The sequence below is a fragment of the Sebastes fasciatus genome, chromosome 7, assembly GCF_043250625.1.
Source record: "Sebastes fasciatus isolate fSebFas1 chromosome 7, fSebFas1.pri, whole genome shotgun sequence".
Lineage (NCBI taxonomy): Eukaryota > Metazoa > Chordata > Actinopteri > Perciformes > Sebastidae > Sebastes > Sebastes fasciatus.
Window position 1 is genome coordinate 5,967,277 of NC_133801.1, and position 14,494 is coordinate 5,981,770.

General features: G+C 41.8%; 1 protein-coding gene across 8 annotated transcripts in view; it reads left to right on the forward strand.

Annotated features, from left to right (window-relative positions):
- LOC141771212 (chloride channel protein 2-like) overlaps positions 1-14,494 on the forward strand; it is a 165,680-nt gene that overhangs the window by 47,652 nt on the left and 103,534 nt on the right. For all 8 annotated transcript variants that reach the window (XR_012594694.1, XM_074641231.1, XM_074641232.1 and 5 more), the window contains exon 2: positions 7,928-8,078. Coding sequence is in view for 7 of the 8 variants with exons in the window: in XM_074641231.1 (XP_074497332.1) it covers positions 7,928-8,078 (151 nt within the window). In the remaining variant the exon portion in view is untranslated. The remainder of the gene's footprint in view (positions 1-7,927; positions 8,079-14,494) is intronic.

Sequence of the window (14,494 nt, forward strand, 5' to 3'; positions counted from 1 at the left end):
GCTCAACATAATGATAGGCTTTCAACCAGTAATGCCTTTGTTCTGGATGGGTCTGTTTGTTTTCTTCCTCTAACTCAGATGCGAGTTTGAAGGGGGTGCATCTGAGAAGGTCTATTTCTGCCCTCTTGTTTTCGGGTCTTTTGAGTTTCCCTTGCGTTTGAAGTCTCCTTACTTAATTAAAACTTAGGGTTGGCGATCATGAATGTGGCCAAGAATGCCATGCAGAATGGCATCTTGGGTAGAACAGCGGTTGCCATTTGATGTCAGAAACCCCAAATCGCTCCCCAAATTGTTTCCCTTCTTTATTTTTCCTCCGTTTCCCACTGTTTGTGTTCATTCCTTTCATACTCCCATGTTGGACTTTCACATGGATCGGGCGAGGTATTTCCAGGCTTGTTAGTCAATTAATCCTTTCTACAGAGAAGGGTTTGGTATTGAGAAATGGTTTTGAATTGGAACCAGCTCTACATTTTTACAAACAGGGATTCATCAAGAAATATTTCATTATTTTCTATGCTTTTTGATCTTGCTTCTACACGTGCATTGTGTTGAGCTTGTGCTCAAAAGTATGGCTAAACTTGACAAGAGCCATTAATGATAGAGCAAAACGTGATCACTGCATGACAATAACTTCATGCAATGGTGGAAGTTTGTCTAGTAAGATGATTTCCTGCAGATTCGTCACAAAATTATTGATGTTCTTACTTACTTGTACTCATATTGCCTGAGTATCGGCTGACAGTAGCGTGTTCAACCCAAATACAAAACAGTGTACAGCCAACTTGTGTGCATAGTAAAGACACGAAAATGCGAAATACTTGCCTGCGAATATTCAGGCTGGTCTCACACACTGTTCTTACCTATACCTACGAAAAGTAATACACTGTAATTTTTGTGTATCCCACGAAAACAATTTGTGTGTAATTAACGTAATCGTGAACCAGGAAATATAAATCGTGGCGAAATGCCGTGTAGAGAGGTCGGGATGGATGGGTGGGTCAAAAAATACCGGACTTTTGCCCAGGAGACCGGCGTTCGTGTCCCGCATGAAACCAGAAGTCAACGTTGATGTATTTGTCACATAAGTTGCGTACTTGAGTAACGCCACTTCCGGAGCTATTTTAAGCCAAACCACGATCTTTTCCTAAACCTAACTAAGTAGTTTTCTTGTCTAAACTTAAGGAAGTTGTTTCCTGTGAAGGTGGAAGTTTATTTTGAAAAGATTGTATGCATGTAACAAGCAGAAATTGACACGTGTTGCTGGATATTCTCAGGAAAACTAATTAAAAAGGAGGAATAACTTTCACAAGATATCTTACGAACCGTTGTATGAGAATACGTTGGAATATTACATATCCAGGGCTTTTATTGTGAAAGGTAAGAACGGAAGGAGTGGATCTGGTCTGTGCTGCCTTTGTCAAGGTTGAAATTTTGCTGTCCTGGTTCGGACTACAGAGCCTCTGTGTTGTTGTTTCAACCCGTTCTGCACAACGTGATCGGTTGATGCCTTTATCCCCTGTACGAAAGCTCAGAAAATCGACCTCGTTCTGCAAAAAATTAAGATGCTTTTTTGTCATGTAATATCTGCGTTCTGTGTGAAAATAGTCATGACAAAAACAACAATTCGGAAAAATATATTGACCTGTGAATTAATCACACCAAAAAAACATCCCCGGTGTGTAAAGGCCTTAAGAAAGTATAGAATATGTATATTTCAAAATACAGATGTTTTTTTGTTTGCAAAAAATGTGTTTGGCTTCTATTCTTACCTATTTAATGTCACACATAGGAAACAGGATTCAGAAAGATCCGGAATTGACTTAGATAAAATCTAAATAATATCCAATACTGCCGAGGAATGGCCACTTCTGACTCCAGGATCTCAACTCATAACTCCCTGACTGGAACACCCTCCCTTTCTTTGCTTTCTTGCCCCCCCCAGAAAAGTCCATCATCTATTTCCCGGTTCAGTTAAGCCACCTATTTCAAGCACAGATCCTTCGATAAGCCTGAGTCAGGCAGATTCAAGTTCTCCCCACTGAAGGAGTCTGTATCTACTGTGGTGGTGGTGGTGTGGGGGGTGAACACTCGGGTCAAGTGGTCATCTCCGAACAGGCAGGTGGTACGAATACACACAGTTTTCATTAATGAGCTTATACATAAAGAACATTGGAGGCGCACTGCTTGCTTCTGATATCAATAAATCAACAAAAGCACACACTTTCACAGCAAGAGACAAACTGAGAGGCTCGAATTATGCAGATAAGTATAGGCAAAGCATTTCAAGCTCAGCGGTTGGCCTCAGGCAGCCTTGTTATGGCCAACTTATGAAAGGCAGATGGGTTATTTACCTGGCTTTGGCTTGAACACACACTGTTCCAATTTTCTATTTGCAATTTTCTTTCCCTTCTCTCCACTGATCAGAAGCATTCCTGTAAGCTAACATGAGACTAACTGCACATCACTTGTTTACATAAAGGCCTCGGTGAGCTTTCAAATGAACAGAAGTGTTGTCTGAAGGATATTGTGATGATGGTGCACAAATTCTCAGCGGCTCTCTGGAGGCATTCATGGTGCTGCACTCAATTATACACACACAGAAAGTGATGGGAGTAGTTGTGTGAACAATGTATCCTCATACAACGGTTTGCATGATAAATGATTCCTCATTTTTAGTGCGTTTTCCTACAAATGTCCAGCAACACGTGTCAATTGCTGCTCGTTAAATGCATACAGTCTTTTAAAAATAAACTTCAGTCTTCAGAAACAACTTGGTTAAGTTTAGGAAATGATTATGGTTTGGGTTAAAATAACTACTAAGTTACGTGACAAATAAATCAACATTGACTTGATCAGCGGTTTCCTGGGCGAAAGTCCGGTGTTTTTTGACCCACCCATCCACCCCGACCTCCTCCCTATGCAGCGCTTGTCGCTCTTCATACTTCCTGGTTCACAATTACGTGAATTACATCGAATTGATTTTGTGGGATATAGTATACAAATTACAGTTGATTACCTTTTTGTACGTATAGCTACAAATGGTGTTTGAAAACAGCCTGATGTGAAGAATGAAAAGAGAGCTTAAGGAAGACGTTCAAACTTTGCCTACCATCACACTTCAGCACACCTGGTCAGTTGTTGCGTAATGTGGACGTGGTTGTTTGTCTGCTTTGGAAAGTCTGAGTGCAAGTTTGTGACTTTCAGACGCTGTTAGACCATCCAACAATCACTTTGATTGAAGCATACTGAGACCTTAAGTAGAGACATACTTACAGCCAGAGTTGTGGACTCGAGTCAGAAATTTGATGACTTTAGACTCAACTTGACAAAATAATAAAGGACTTGAAACTTGACTTGGACTTTAGCAGCAGTGACTCGAGACTTCACTTTGACTTGAGCCTTTTGACTTGAAAATACTTGATGCCTTCCCCCGAAGCCCAAAGATTAAAAAGTATGTTATTTAAAAAAGTGTGTGCACGAAGAGAATTCAACTGCCTGGTACCAGAAGTAATCCGACAGCATCAGAGATGTTGAGTTTATTTACTTTTTGAGACATCCTTTATCGATTTGTTTGGGAAGAGGATTTATTCATGGGGAAAAAACTGAACTGAAGTGAACAAACTGAATTTTTATCTTTTGTTGTTTATTGCTGAATCCCTGAAAAGCGGTGTTTTTTTGTTGGAATCTGGACTCTTTATTTTTGGTGAATATTATTGGGACTTGTACTTACACTTAATTCCCCAGATCCACTTTGTTTGAACCAATCCGACAGCATCCAATCAAGTTGTAGTAGAAAACCATGCAGAGCTAACATTACATTAATGAGTGCCAGTTGCCGCCAGTTATTCTGTTGTTAAAATGGTATTACATTTGATGAAGAGCGCATTATGACTTGTTAAGGACTTGAAACTCAAAGTTTAAGACTTGGGTCTTGCCTGTCTTAACTTGAGAGTTGACTTGGGACTTGAGTGCAAAGAATTGAGACTTATATGTGACTTGCAAAACAATGACTTGGTCCCACCTATGCTTACAGCAATATTGTTTTCAGGCTTTTGTAAGTATATCGCTCTAGACGATTGAGTAATGACATTGAGAAACAGTGTTTAATGTAGATCCGTCACATTTGGCCTGATCTATTTAATGAAGTCAGCATACTAGTGTTGATATCAGTGAATAGAGACTGCTGGAATTTTATTGACCCTTGTGTCACAATTGGCAAAACTTAACAAATACCAGGCATGTTTGATCTGGACGGGACTTGCTCAAGACAGGGTTGCTGCAGTAGTCGACCTTTTCACAGCATGGCTGGCGATGAGGCCGCGTCAAACATTTAATCTGACAGCTTGACTTGAACTCAACCTTTCTATGAATTATTACCTGCCCCTTATTTAGGTAAATGTCCTTGATCCTGTGTTTTGACTGACGGTTCTACAATTTAAAATCCTGTACCGCCGTCAGTCAACCTGCTGTGATCGTTGACCCCAATAAAACAGCAGTGATCTAGTGAGCTTTATGGTTCACACAAACTTGTACAAGTGTGTGTTTGTGTGGGGCTAAAAATAGCCTGCAGGCCTCCTGTTTGTGTGCATGGCAGACGGTGCTTGCAAGGTGCCAAGTGCATCTCTGTCATCATTCACGGTTTAGCATTGTGTGCGTGCGATGTGCGTGGGTGTGTGCGTGCCTGTGTGTATGTTATCTAAACACTTTCTTCCGTCAGACCATGGGGGCCACGTTCCAACTAATGTAAGCCTGCTTCCAGTGTCGGTTTTATCCTGACATGCATGGAAATTGAGTGAATCTGGACTTTTGATTATTAAAACAGAACTGGCAGTGTACCTTTTGCTTTGCTGTGTAAACACAATCATACCCGTCTCAGAGTGAAAAGAGAAGCACCGTTGTTGTGACTTGAAAGAGTATGACTAGCAAGGTCATACCAGTATTTTTAGATTCAAACTGACGATAGCTTCCCACCCCCATCCAAAGGCGGAAAGAAATGCAGCTTATACAGGTTGAAAGTCAGATTTTTGTCCTGTCTCCTAAAAATTACGATCCCATACAACTACACTGCATTCTAAGTTACATTTGTCTTTGACATGTCACAAGTCCGCGTAAGGTCGCTGCGAGTGATGTAGCACAACGAGCGACTTGCAGAGCAGGTGACGTAGTATATCGAGCGACCCTTAATGAAAGATACGTGGAATAATAAGGAGTACAACAAGCAAGAAAGTCCACTACGGGCGGGTGTTAGGGGACGGGTCAAACAAACACAGGACGTTCCCCCAGGAGACTGCTGTTCGTGTCCCGTGTAACACTAAATGTCATCGTTCACTTACGTAGTCATTTTATACCAAACCATGATGTTTTTTTTTACTAAACCTAGCCCAGTAGTTCTGTTACCTAAACCTAACGAAATAATGTTGTTGTGTTTTTTGTTTTGTTCTGTTTCAATTTACAACATCAACCATGTTTAAAACCGTTTAAAACTACGACCGTAATGCAGGAGGAAATATGTTTCCATCAAAATGTAATTAAGAATGTTCTATGTGATAGAACATGTGTCAGTTTGATCATAAATGATTGTTGTGTCTTTCTAGTCAAACAGCTAACGTAGCAACTACTGTAGGTGTCTCACGCTAACAAGCTGTGCCCGTGGCATCAATTATCTTTCTGACACCTTCTCACTTGGCATAACTTCTGAGGCCGTAAGGTGTGTAGTTAGCCTCAGGGCTCTCGCACTACTGGTGCTGCAAAGCAGGTGTACTTCCAGAAACATGAGCCAGGTGTGCAGGAACACACATTTTGAATCAACATGGTAGTTTGAATAAAAAGTTTGTCTCCTCTTCATTCGTCAATGAAAGTATAGATATAATATAGCGACATAAGTTGTATGGTCTCAACACTACGCATTTAAACATGAGGCTACAGTGCTGCATAGTCCACTTCACTGTGGACTTCAACTGTGCACCACAGGGTTTGGACTTTGCAGAGTTACGGCTGTAATTTAGTTCAAATGCGAAAGTTCTGTCACAGTTGGTTCAGTTTTGCAGGACTGAATGAATAGTAGGTTTTTCATGAAGTCAGAATGGCGCAAATCAAATTCTTTATACCTGTATTTTTTTTTATTCTAATCCCAGGATAATAAATGTGTCTTTAGACATTTTTGGTCAGGAAGCTGCAAAACAATCTGTGTAAAAAGATCCTTGTTTTTAATAACAATATCCAACTTTTGCACATCAGCAACTCTCATTTTGCTGAAATCAGCCTTGATGACCTTGATTGACCTGTTGAGGCGGGTTTTAATGCCTTGCTGTGTTGTGACTGGCGGCCAAGAGGAAATCATTAGTGCCCCCTTTCCTGTCCACCACCCAGGAGCATCATGGGGGGAGGGAGAACTGGTGTCTGGGCGGTGTACAAAAGTTGGCACTTCCTGTCTCATATACTGCTGACTTGACTTCTTTTGTGTGTGTGTGTGTATTTGTGTGTGTGTGTTTAAGAGTGTGAGTGTTTGCGTGTGGGTTGTTATGCCGGGGTCACAGTTAAGGTTGAAGCTCGACCAGTTCGGAGCCAGTTGAGGAGTTATTCGGTTCATTGCTGAGTCTGTGAGGGCGTGTGTGTGTGTTTCCTTGAATTCAGTTCATTCTTTTTCTGACCTCTGACCTTTAGGCGGGCCGTGATGGTCCAGAGTAGCGCTGCTCGATTATGGCAAAAATCATAGTCAGGATTATTTAGATTTTTTAATATTGAGATCACGATTATTTAACATGATTACTCGTTGACTTAGGAAACATCGTGCATTTAGAAAGAACATTTTGTACATTTTATAGGCTACATTTTAAAGTTAAATGCATCAACCTGGTGCACTTTGAGAGCAAAGGCAAGCTGTATGAAGACCTTTGTGGTCTAGTAAACAATTTATTCATAAAGACATTGGTTGTATAGATATGAATGGTAATGACACGGCAAAAAAGTCACACCCGCAAAGCATGGTTAACGAGACTGGGTCAGCGTTTCAGGATGAATGGGGCGGGTTGTCGACATCGCCGCAGACCCCTGATGCACTGAAGACAGTTCGCCCTGGTTGAGAGTTGTGCGGGATGCGAGCTCCATCCCTCCCCCCAGGGAGAGCGGGCACAGCGAGCACTAAGCGGGGCGAAGGGTGCTGCAAAGCGCTACCTGCAACCCGAGCCTTACCAAGTCGACCTAGAGCCGATCACCGTGAACCACTATGGAGGAAATACACCCGGTGAGGGCCAGCCAGTTCTGGGGAGAGTTCCCACGAGGGGATTCTCGCACACCGAAAGGCCATCCCTGACCCGCCGCCGGGGCATATACGCGTCTCTGTAAAGGAAAGGGATGCGCTGGATTTATACCAAGTGAAATCGAGAGCGTAATTGCGAAACGGGACACGGTCTTTGTTGAACTATAACAATGGATATAAGTCCTGTGACTTTTTTGTGTTATCCTTTGTCGTTCTTTTAACTATGCATGTACATTGATGATGTAACCATGTAAGTGTCTTTTTAAAATTAATTGTCAAATAAACAAAACAAAAAACACAATCGTTTTATGAGGATTATCTTGTTTTCATAATCGTGGGTAGCCAAAATCATAACTGAAATTGAAATCAGATTAATTCCACAGCCCTCGTCCAGAGGTCCATCGGGTCAGATTGAACATAAATCATTCAGCAGCACTGCATTGTATCTGTCTTCATACTGTCTCTGCCTCTAACATACCATTCACATAGCGGCCATATTTGATCAGTGGAGAAGATGCAGAATCAGCAGTGTGGTTGTTTAAATGTCAAATCAATGAATTGCACCTTTGGAAACATGAAGAATGAACGTCCTCTGCTTGTTTGTAGGACGTGTGGAATGTGTGTGTACAGTATTGAATACTCTAATGACATTACTGTGTCTGTTTCCAGATGTATGGCCGCTACACCCAGGAGCTCGGGGTGTACGCCAAAGAGGAGGCCGCTCGGCTGAGGGAGAGCGGGGCGAGGCGATCGGTCAGCGACCGGAGCCGGACGCTGGACCTGCTGGAGTACGACAAGGGACGCTGTGCCAAATGTCGCAGTAAGTTTCACACCACAGGGTCAACACTAAAGACCCTTTTCCGTACATATGTGATGGCTTGGCTCGACTCGGTTTGAGTCTCAGCCTCCAGCACAGCAGGGATTCACACCTCCATTACAGCAGAGAGGTGTGTGTAACCATGGCTGTGACTAGTGGTCAGTGGAGTGGCTGTACTGCGTAACGGTGGATAAACACATATCATTTCCTATATCCTTCACAATAAAAGTCTCCCATTATTTTTGCTGCTTGTACTCGTCCTCCCTGCAGTATTAGTAGACTTGTTTATAATGAAAAATAGCCACTAACAAAGCTCCTCCAGTTCACTGATAAACTCATTTAATTTGCTATAAATTCTTCACTATAAAATTCCCAAAGCTCCTTTGAAGCTGAGAGCGAAACAATAAAATAAAACAGATATCTGAAAATACAAACAGGAACGCTGGAGAGAAACTCTCGCAACACACGCTTGTTTGAGGGGGGGAAGGGGCGTCGCCACGGGTCGGTTACGGTTGGACATATGTCACCTCAACCTGCTTGGAGGCGGGTCGGGTACACTTTGGCCCGACTCCGGAGATGGTTGCAGCGCAACTCGGCGTGCAAAAACTGGTAATGAAAACGCAAATCAGCGCAGCGTTTGACACGCGCAGCCAAAAGTGCCTGATGGAAAAGCCCCATAAGACTGATGGACAACATGATCCGCTGGAAATGGAAACTATCCATATGTCATTAGACATAGTTTCTAGAAAATGATGATCCAGCTCCTGTAATTTATGATTTTAATGCTTTTGTATGGAACTATTCCACTTGTTTAATTAAAAAAAGCTCCATTTAGTGGGAAGTTTATATAGAATCAAGAAGTGTCAACATTTTACAGTGTGATTTTTGCTTCACAAAAAATTGGGCTCCACTACGTCAGTGATTCCCCAACTCTTTTTCTGGGGACCCATTTTGTAATGATGACAAATTATCGAGACCCAATTCACAATAGGCCTTATCTATAAATCGTAAGAAAAGCGAATTTGTATATTACAGTATATTCATAATTGTCCTGTATATAATTGCTCTGAATTAATAACAGGCCATTTATCAATCTTAAGCCTGCTGTTATTGCTTTTTTTTGTGGCTTCATGTTCTCATTATATCATGAAAATATAGAAATATAACATTTCTACTTTGATATGTAAGAATATAATTCCTCAGAATATGTGTTGCAGCTTTATGTGAGATGAATATTGATACCAGTCCAGTCGCAGACGGCAGTCACATCATTGATTTAAAGGAATAATCAAATATTGCTCAGCCCCGGTGGGGACCGGCAGAACCTGTTTTAGTGCTTCCGAGAACCATTTCATTAAATCTTTCTTTAGGATTATATTCAAATGGCTCCACATGAGCCCCTTCATGGACCATGAAAAGAAGCGCAGAAAGCCTGAAATGCCTCAAATCAGACATATTAAACTTTATCCAACCAGTTTGTGTTTGAAGAAATTAAGAAAGTTGGGTCATATTTTCACTGCTCAATCAAAAATGAGCCTATTATGTGTATGCGGAAGATACCAAGATTTAAAGTGATGCTTTTCTGTGATTCTTTGTGGAGAAACTCAGTTTTCAGATCTGTCGATTAAATCAATTAATTGACTAGTCGACAAAACCGTAGAAGTTTTAGAGGTTAGTCGACTAAGAATTTCTTTGGTGGAGGACAGCCCTAATACCATGCTATATGTAACAAGCCCTCACACACGTTCTCAATTCAGTACCTTTGCATTAGAGTCCCACCATACCACTTTATATATGTGGCAATAATGCATGTGGAGCAGCTGAAATTGACTTCAAGGAAGAGAGACATCACACTATCTTCATTACCATCAAAAAATAGAATCAGTCTGCAACTGCAGTTTTTCCCATTAAGGTTTTAATACACTTTGCCTCCCGGCCAGCTTTATCTGTTTCTTTACATCGCCTCATATGTTACCGGGCTTGTCTGTGATATTTCCAAGCATTCAGTAAATGAGCTGCACTGCTGAGTTCAGGAACAGGTTTTAACTGAACCTTTTACGTGTATTTTGATGTCATTGAACATCATATTTTACTGTAGTCTGAGCACCCGTCAAGAGGACTAAAACACCAGACGACTCCCACCTCACATCACAGCTCCGGTGGTACCGTTTAGGATTAGATGGTACATTATATCTGCCCCATTAACAGAACTAGTAACAGTATACGCTCCATATAGCAGCCTGAACCATCTGAAGCATCACTGCCCAAAGGGGGGGGAGGGGGGGGGGGGGACACTGTTGGAAATGTAATTGTAAAGGATCTTTGCTGGTGTAAAATACACTGACTGCCTTACTGCGTTTGCTCCGGGAGCATTGATCATGTCAGACGGTGGGATGGAAAAGAGAAGAAATGCTGCAGCGCTGAACAATCCTTTGTCCTTTTCTTGTGAATGAATCCGGCATTTAAATGCACGGCTGGATCCACCTTTCTCTGTGCACTGTTGGGGATGATGATAATTATATGTGTGTGAGGCAGATGATAAAGAGATTAGATAGTGTACAGGACAGATAACAGGATAAAGACGGCTGTAAACACAAGAAGGGAATGTCATTCAGATGCATGTAAAAGATGAGAGAAGTCCTTTTATACCCTCATGTGCAGATGGCGTGTGTTTGTGGTCACACTTTGTTTTATAAATCTGACTTAATGACCTGTTGGGACTTGCCAAAGGACATTTGTCTCTTTCACTTTCTCTTCTTTTATTCCGTCTCTGTGTCTCTTTTTCACACTCCTCTGTTTTCCTGGTATTCACTTACAATTTAACTGAGAGGACAGAGCGAATTTAAACCGTGTGCATCTTTCTTTTAAAGTGGAACTCCATTGATTCTATTTGGAATGCCAACGAATAGCTACGAAAGGGAACGGCTGCAAATTGTTGTTTTCTAAGTTTGAAAAAACTGTCACCCAGAAGCTTTGAAGTGACGTTAACTTCTGTCACATTTGTCCTCTGACCTTGGGTACATCTGAGTACTGTATTTCTTAATGAGGTGAAGTGCTGTTGAGCATGTTGGTAACACACACACCGACCAGCCATAACATTAAGACCACTGACAGGTGAACAATGGCACCTGGCAGTGGGGGGGATATATTAGACAGCAAGTGAACATTTTGGACTTTGTGTTGGAAGCAGAATAAATGGGCCAGCGTAAGGATGTGAGCGACTTTGACGAGGGCCACATAGTGCTGGCTAGACGACTGGGTCAGAGCATCTCCAGAACTGCAGCTCTTGTGGGATGTTCCTGGTCTGCAGTGGTCAGGACCTACTGTACCAAAAGTGGTCCAAGAAAGGAAAATCAGTGAACCGGCGACACGGTCAGACCCGAGGCTCATTGATGCACCTGGGGAGCGAAGGCTGGCCCCTGTTGTCAGATCCAATAGAAGAGCTGCTGGAGCTCAAACTGCTGAAAAAGTTAATAGAAAGGTGTCAGAACACACAGTGAGGAGCAGTTTGTTACGTATGGAGCTGCGTAGCCGCAGTCAAGGTGCCCATGCTGTCCCAATAGTATGGCTGATCGGTGTATTTCCCTGTGCAGCTGCCTGGTCTGTGTAAATGCAGCGTCCTCTGCTGTTACAAAGGGCTCAATGCACCCAGCTCTAATCTCTCATGCTGCAGATCTGTGTGTGTGCGTGTGTGTGTGTCCTCTGCTCTCATCTCAGTGATGAGTTTTGCTGTTGTTTCACTGGCAGCTGATGAGTCAGCTATCCATCTCCCTCTTCCTCCTCCTCCTCTCATCCTCTTTGTGAGGATAAGGACACCAAAACACCAGGAGTTGAACTGATTTGTCCACCAGCAGCTTCAAACTGAAGAGATTAGATCTGGTTTGCACTGTGGCCACACACACACACTTTTATCTCTGCAGGACAAAAAGGCCAATACAAACACACACAGAGTGAAGTCGAGGCGTAAAACAAGAGGTGACTGGCTGAAAATATATGTAAATATAAAGCGACACACAACCATTCTTCTTCATCGCTGCTGTGGGTTACGACTGCAACTGCTGCACTGAAACACACACACACACAGTATTCCCCTGCTTGGATCGACACAAACTCTCTTTATTATTGCTCACACACATACTGTTTTATTTATATTTTATACACACACACACACACACACATACGGAGAAACAAACACATTCTCCTTTTTCATTTTCTGTTTTTTAATGATGCTGAATTGTGCAGCCGGCAGCAGAATCTGCAGCCTATCATCTGCACTCTCAGGCCCTGAAGGAGCTGTCATCATTTTAACTGTGTGCTATCATTGTGGAAGTGTGTGTTTATGATATGCCGGTATACGCCAGGCAGTCCCAGCAGCAGCTCCAGGCATTGTTCGCGGCGAAATGTAATGACAGCAGAGCGGCTTGAACAACAGGTAGCGTCTCTTTAATTACAGCCAGTAATGTAGGAGACGGGGTGTGTTTCAGTCACAAGATGCTGCTGGCAGTTCACTTAATATGGATACGATGTCAGCTTTAACGCTTGTCCATTTGTATGGTGCAGTATGAAAAATATGTTTTTAGACTTCAGATTTATTGGTGACTTGTTTGGGACTGGAGACACATGATTCAAGATTCAATATTCAAGCCCTTTTATTGTCATTGTGTAGTACGACGAAATTAGATTGTGACAATCCCATACAGTAGGTGCTAATGAAAAGATAATACAATATAAAAAGAGGTCAGAGGTCTCTCTGCATCTCTGCAGCGTGAACCCTGCAGTGCTGGATCCCAATATAACTCCTTTTAGAATTTATTCATTTAATTTTTAGCTTTTAACTGGTGACTTTTAAGGCTTGCCTGGTTTTGCCCCCTACAGCTAAACTCCACATCTATCATTCCCCGACGAGGCAGAGCCCCGTCGTGCATCATCAGCCGGAGCACCTTTGCCCTTTCCGAGGCTGTGGAAAAGCTGAGTGGATCTTTTTTGTGAGGAACTGTACATTTGAGTCAGAATCAGAGCATCTTGCCCTGAATCACCATTTAGAACAGAGATATTTATGGTGGTCTGGTAATCCTGCAGGTAGTTTCATGAAGCTGCAGTTTTCTACCTGCAGTGACTGCGTCAGCTGGGGCAGTTTGCAACCGAGATCTGCTGTTCAGTTTTGGACTAAAATCAAAAAGTGTTTTCAGTGATTGTGGTTACTACATGAGACCTTGTGGTTTATCTGAGTGTTTAGTAGAAAAGAGTTGATGTTTAGCTGCCATCAAGTGTTTCACTGAAGTATATTCTGAGTTTTAAAGGGATAGTTCAGGTGTTTTGAAGTGGGGTTGTATGATTTACTTTCCATAGTCAGTGTATTACCTACAGTAGTTGACGGTCGGCATGCCCCCAGTTTGGAGTTCCAGCACGGGCAGGTTTCCAGGCTATCTATAGCAAGCGGTCTTAAGGATACTTATACCACAGGGGACTGAATGCTCCAGTCGCTGTTGTTCACTTAGTCATAGGAAGTGCTTTTTATACACGACTCCCTGCTGTGTCTGGCCATGTTGAAAGAGCATTTTTATTTGCGTTGGCATCAACAATGTTGCTTCTTTCACCCAGCCGGAACAAAGTGGTTTGAACAGACGAACAGAGTCAGTAACCAGTTGACATCGCTCTTTGTAGAGCTCCGTGCTGCTAAAAATATCTAAATTTAACAAGAGTTGCCAGATATGTTCAGGAGTAAATATGTCCACTCTTCAGATCACAAAACGTCAGATGGGTGGACTGCTTATGACCTGAAGGGTCGGGTCACCTGGCAGGTTCAGTGCTGGAAGAAGTACTCAGATCTTAAGTAAAGTAAAAGTAAACATTCTGCTGAACAGATGCCCGTATGTTAGTAACATATTATCATGCGTGACCACATGTGTAAGCAGCATTTTACTGGAGCTTAGTTTTAAACACTTTATACAGTTCCAGCGTGAAAGAACGGGTCAGCTCAGCAAATAAAAGCAATAGTCGCACAAGATAAGATGAAATGATAAGACAGAATAACATTATTAAGATAGAAAGACAATGATGAGATAAAATGACAATAAGTTGTATGATAAAAAGTGATGACATAAATAAACATAAGTTTATATTCCTATTTTGGACTTTTCTCTAATCTTTGCTTAAAACAAGAAGACATTTTTTACTTGAAATTAAACAATGTGAGGTATGGAATTGCTAAAAGACTTCTGAAACATGACAACTCTGCTTTTTTTTGTGATAGACAAAATGTTGGCAATCACTGGTTTAATCTTTAACAATGTTTTGGATCATTTTAGAAATTGTGTTTTTTATGTATGGCTGTCAAACAAATATTATATTAGCATAAAATTGATATACTCAAGTAAAGTAAATTGTACTAAAGTACAGTACTTGTACTTTATTATTAA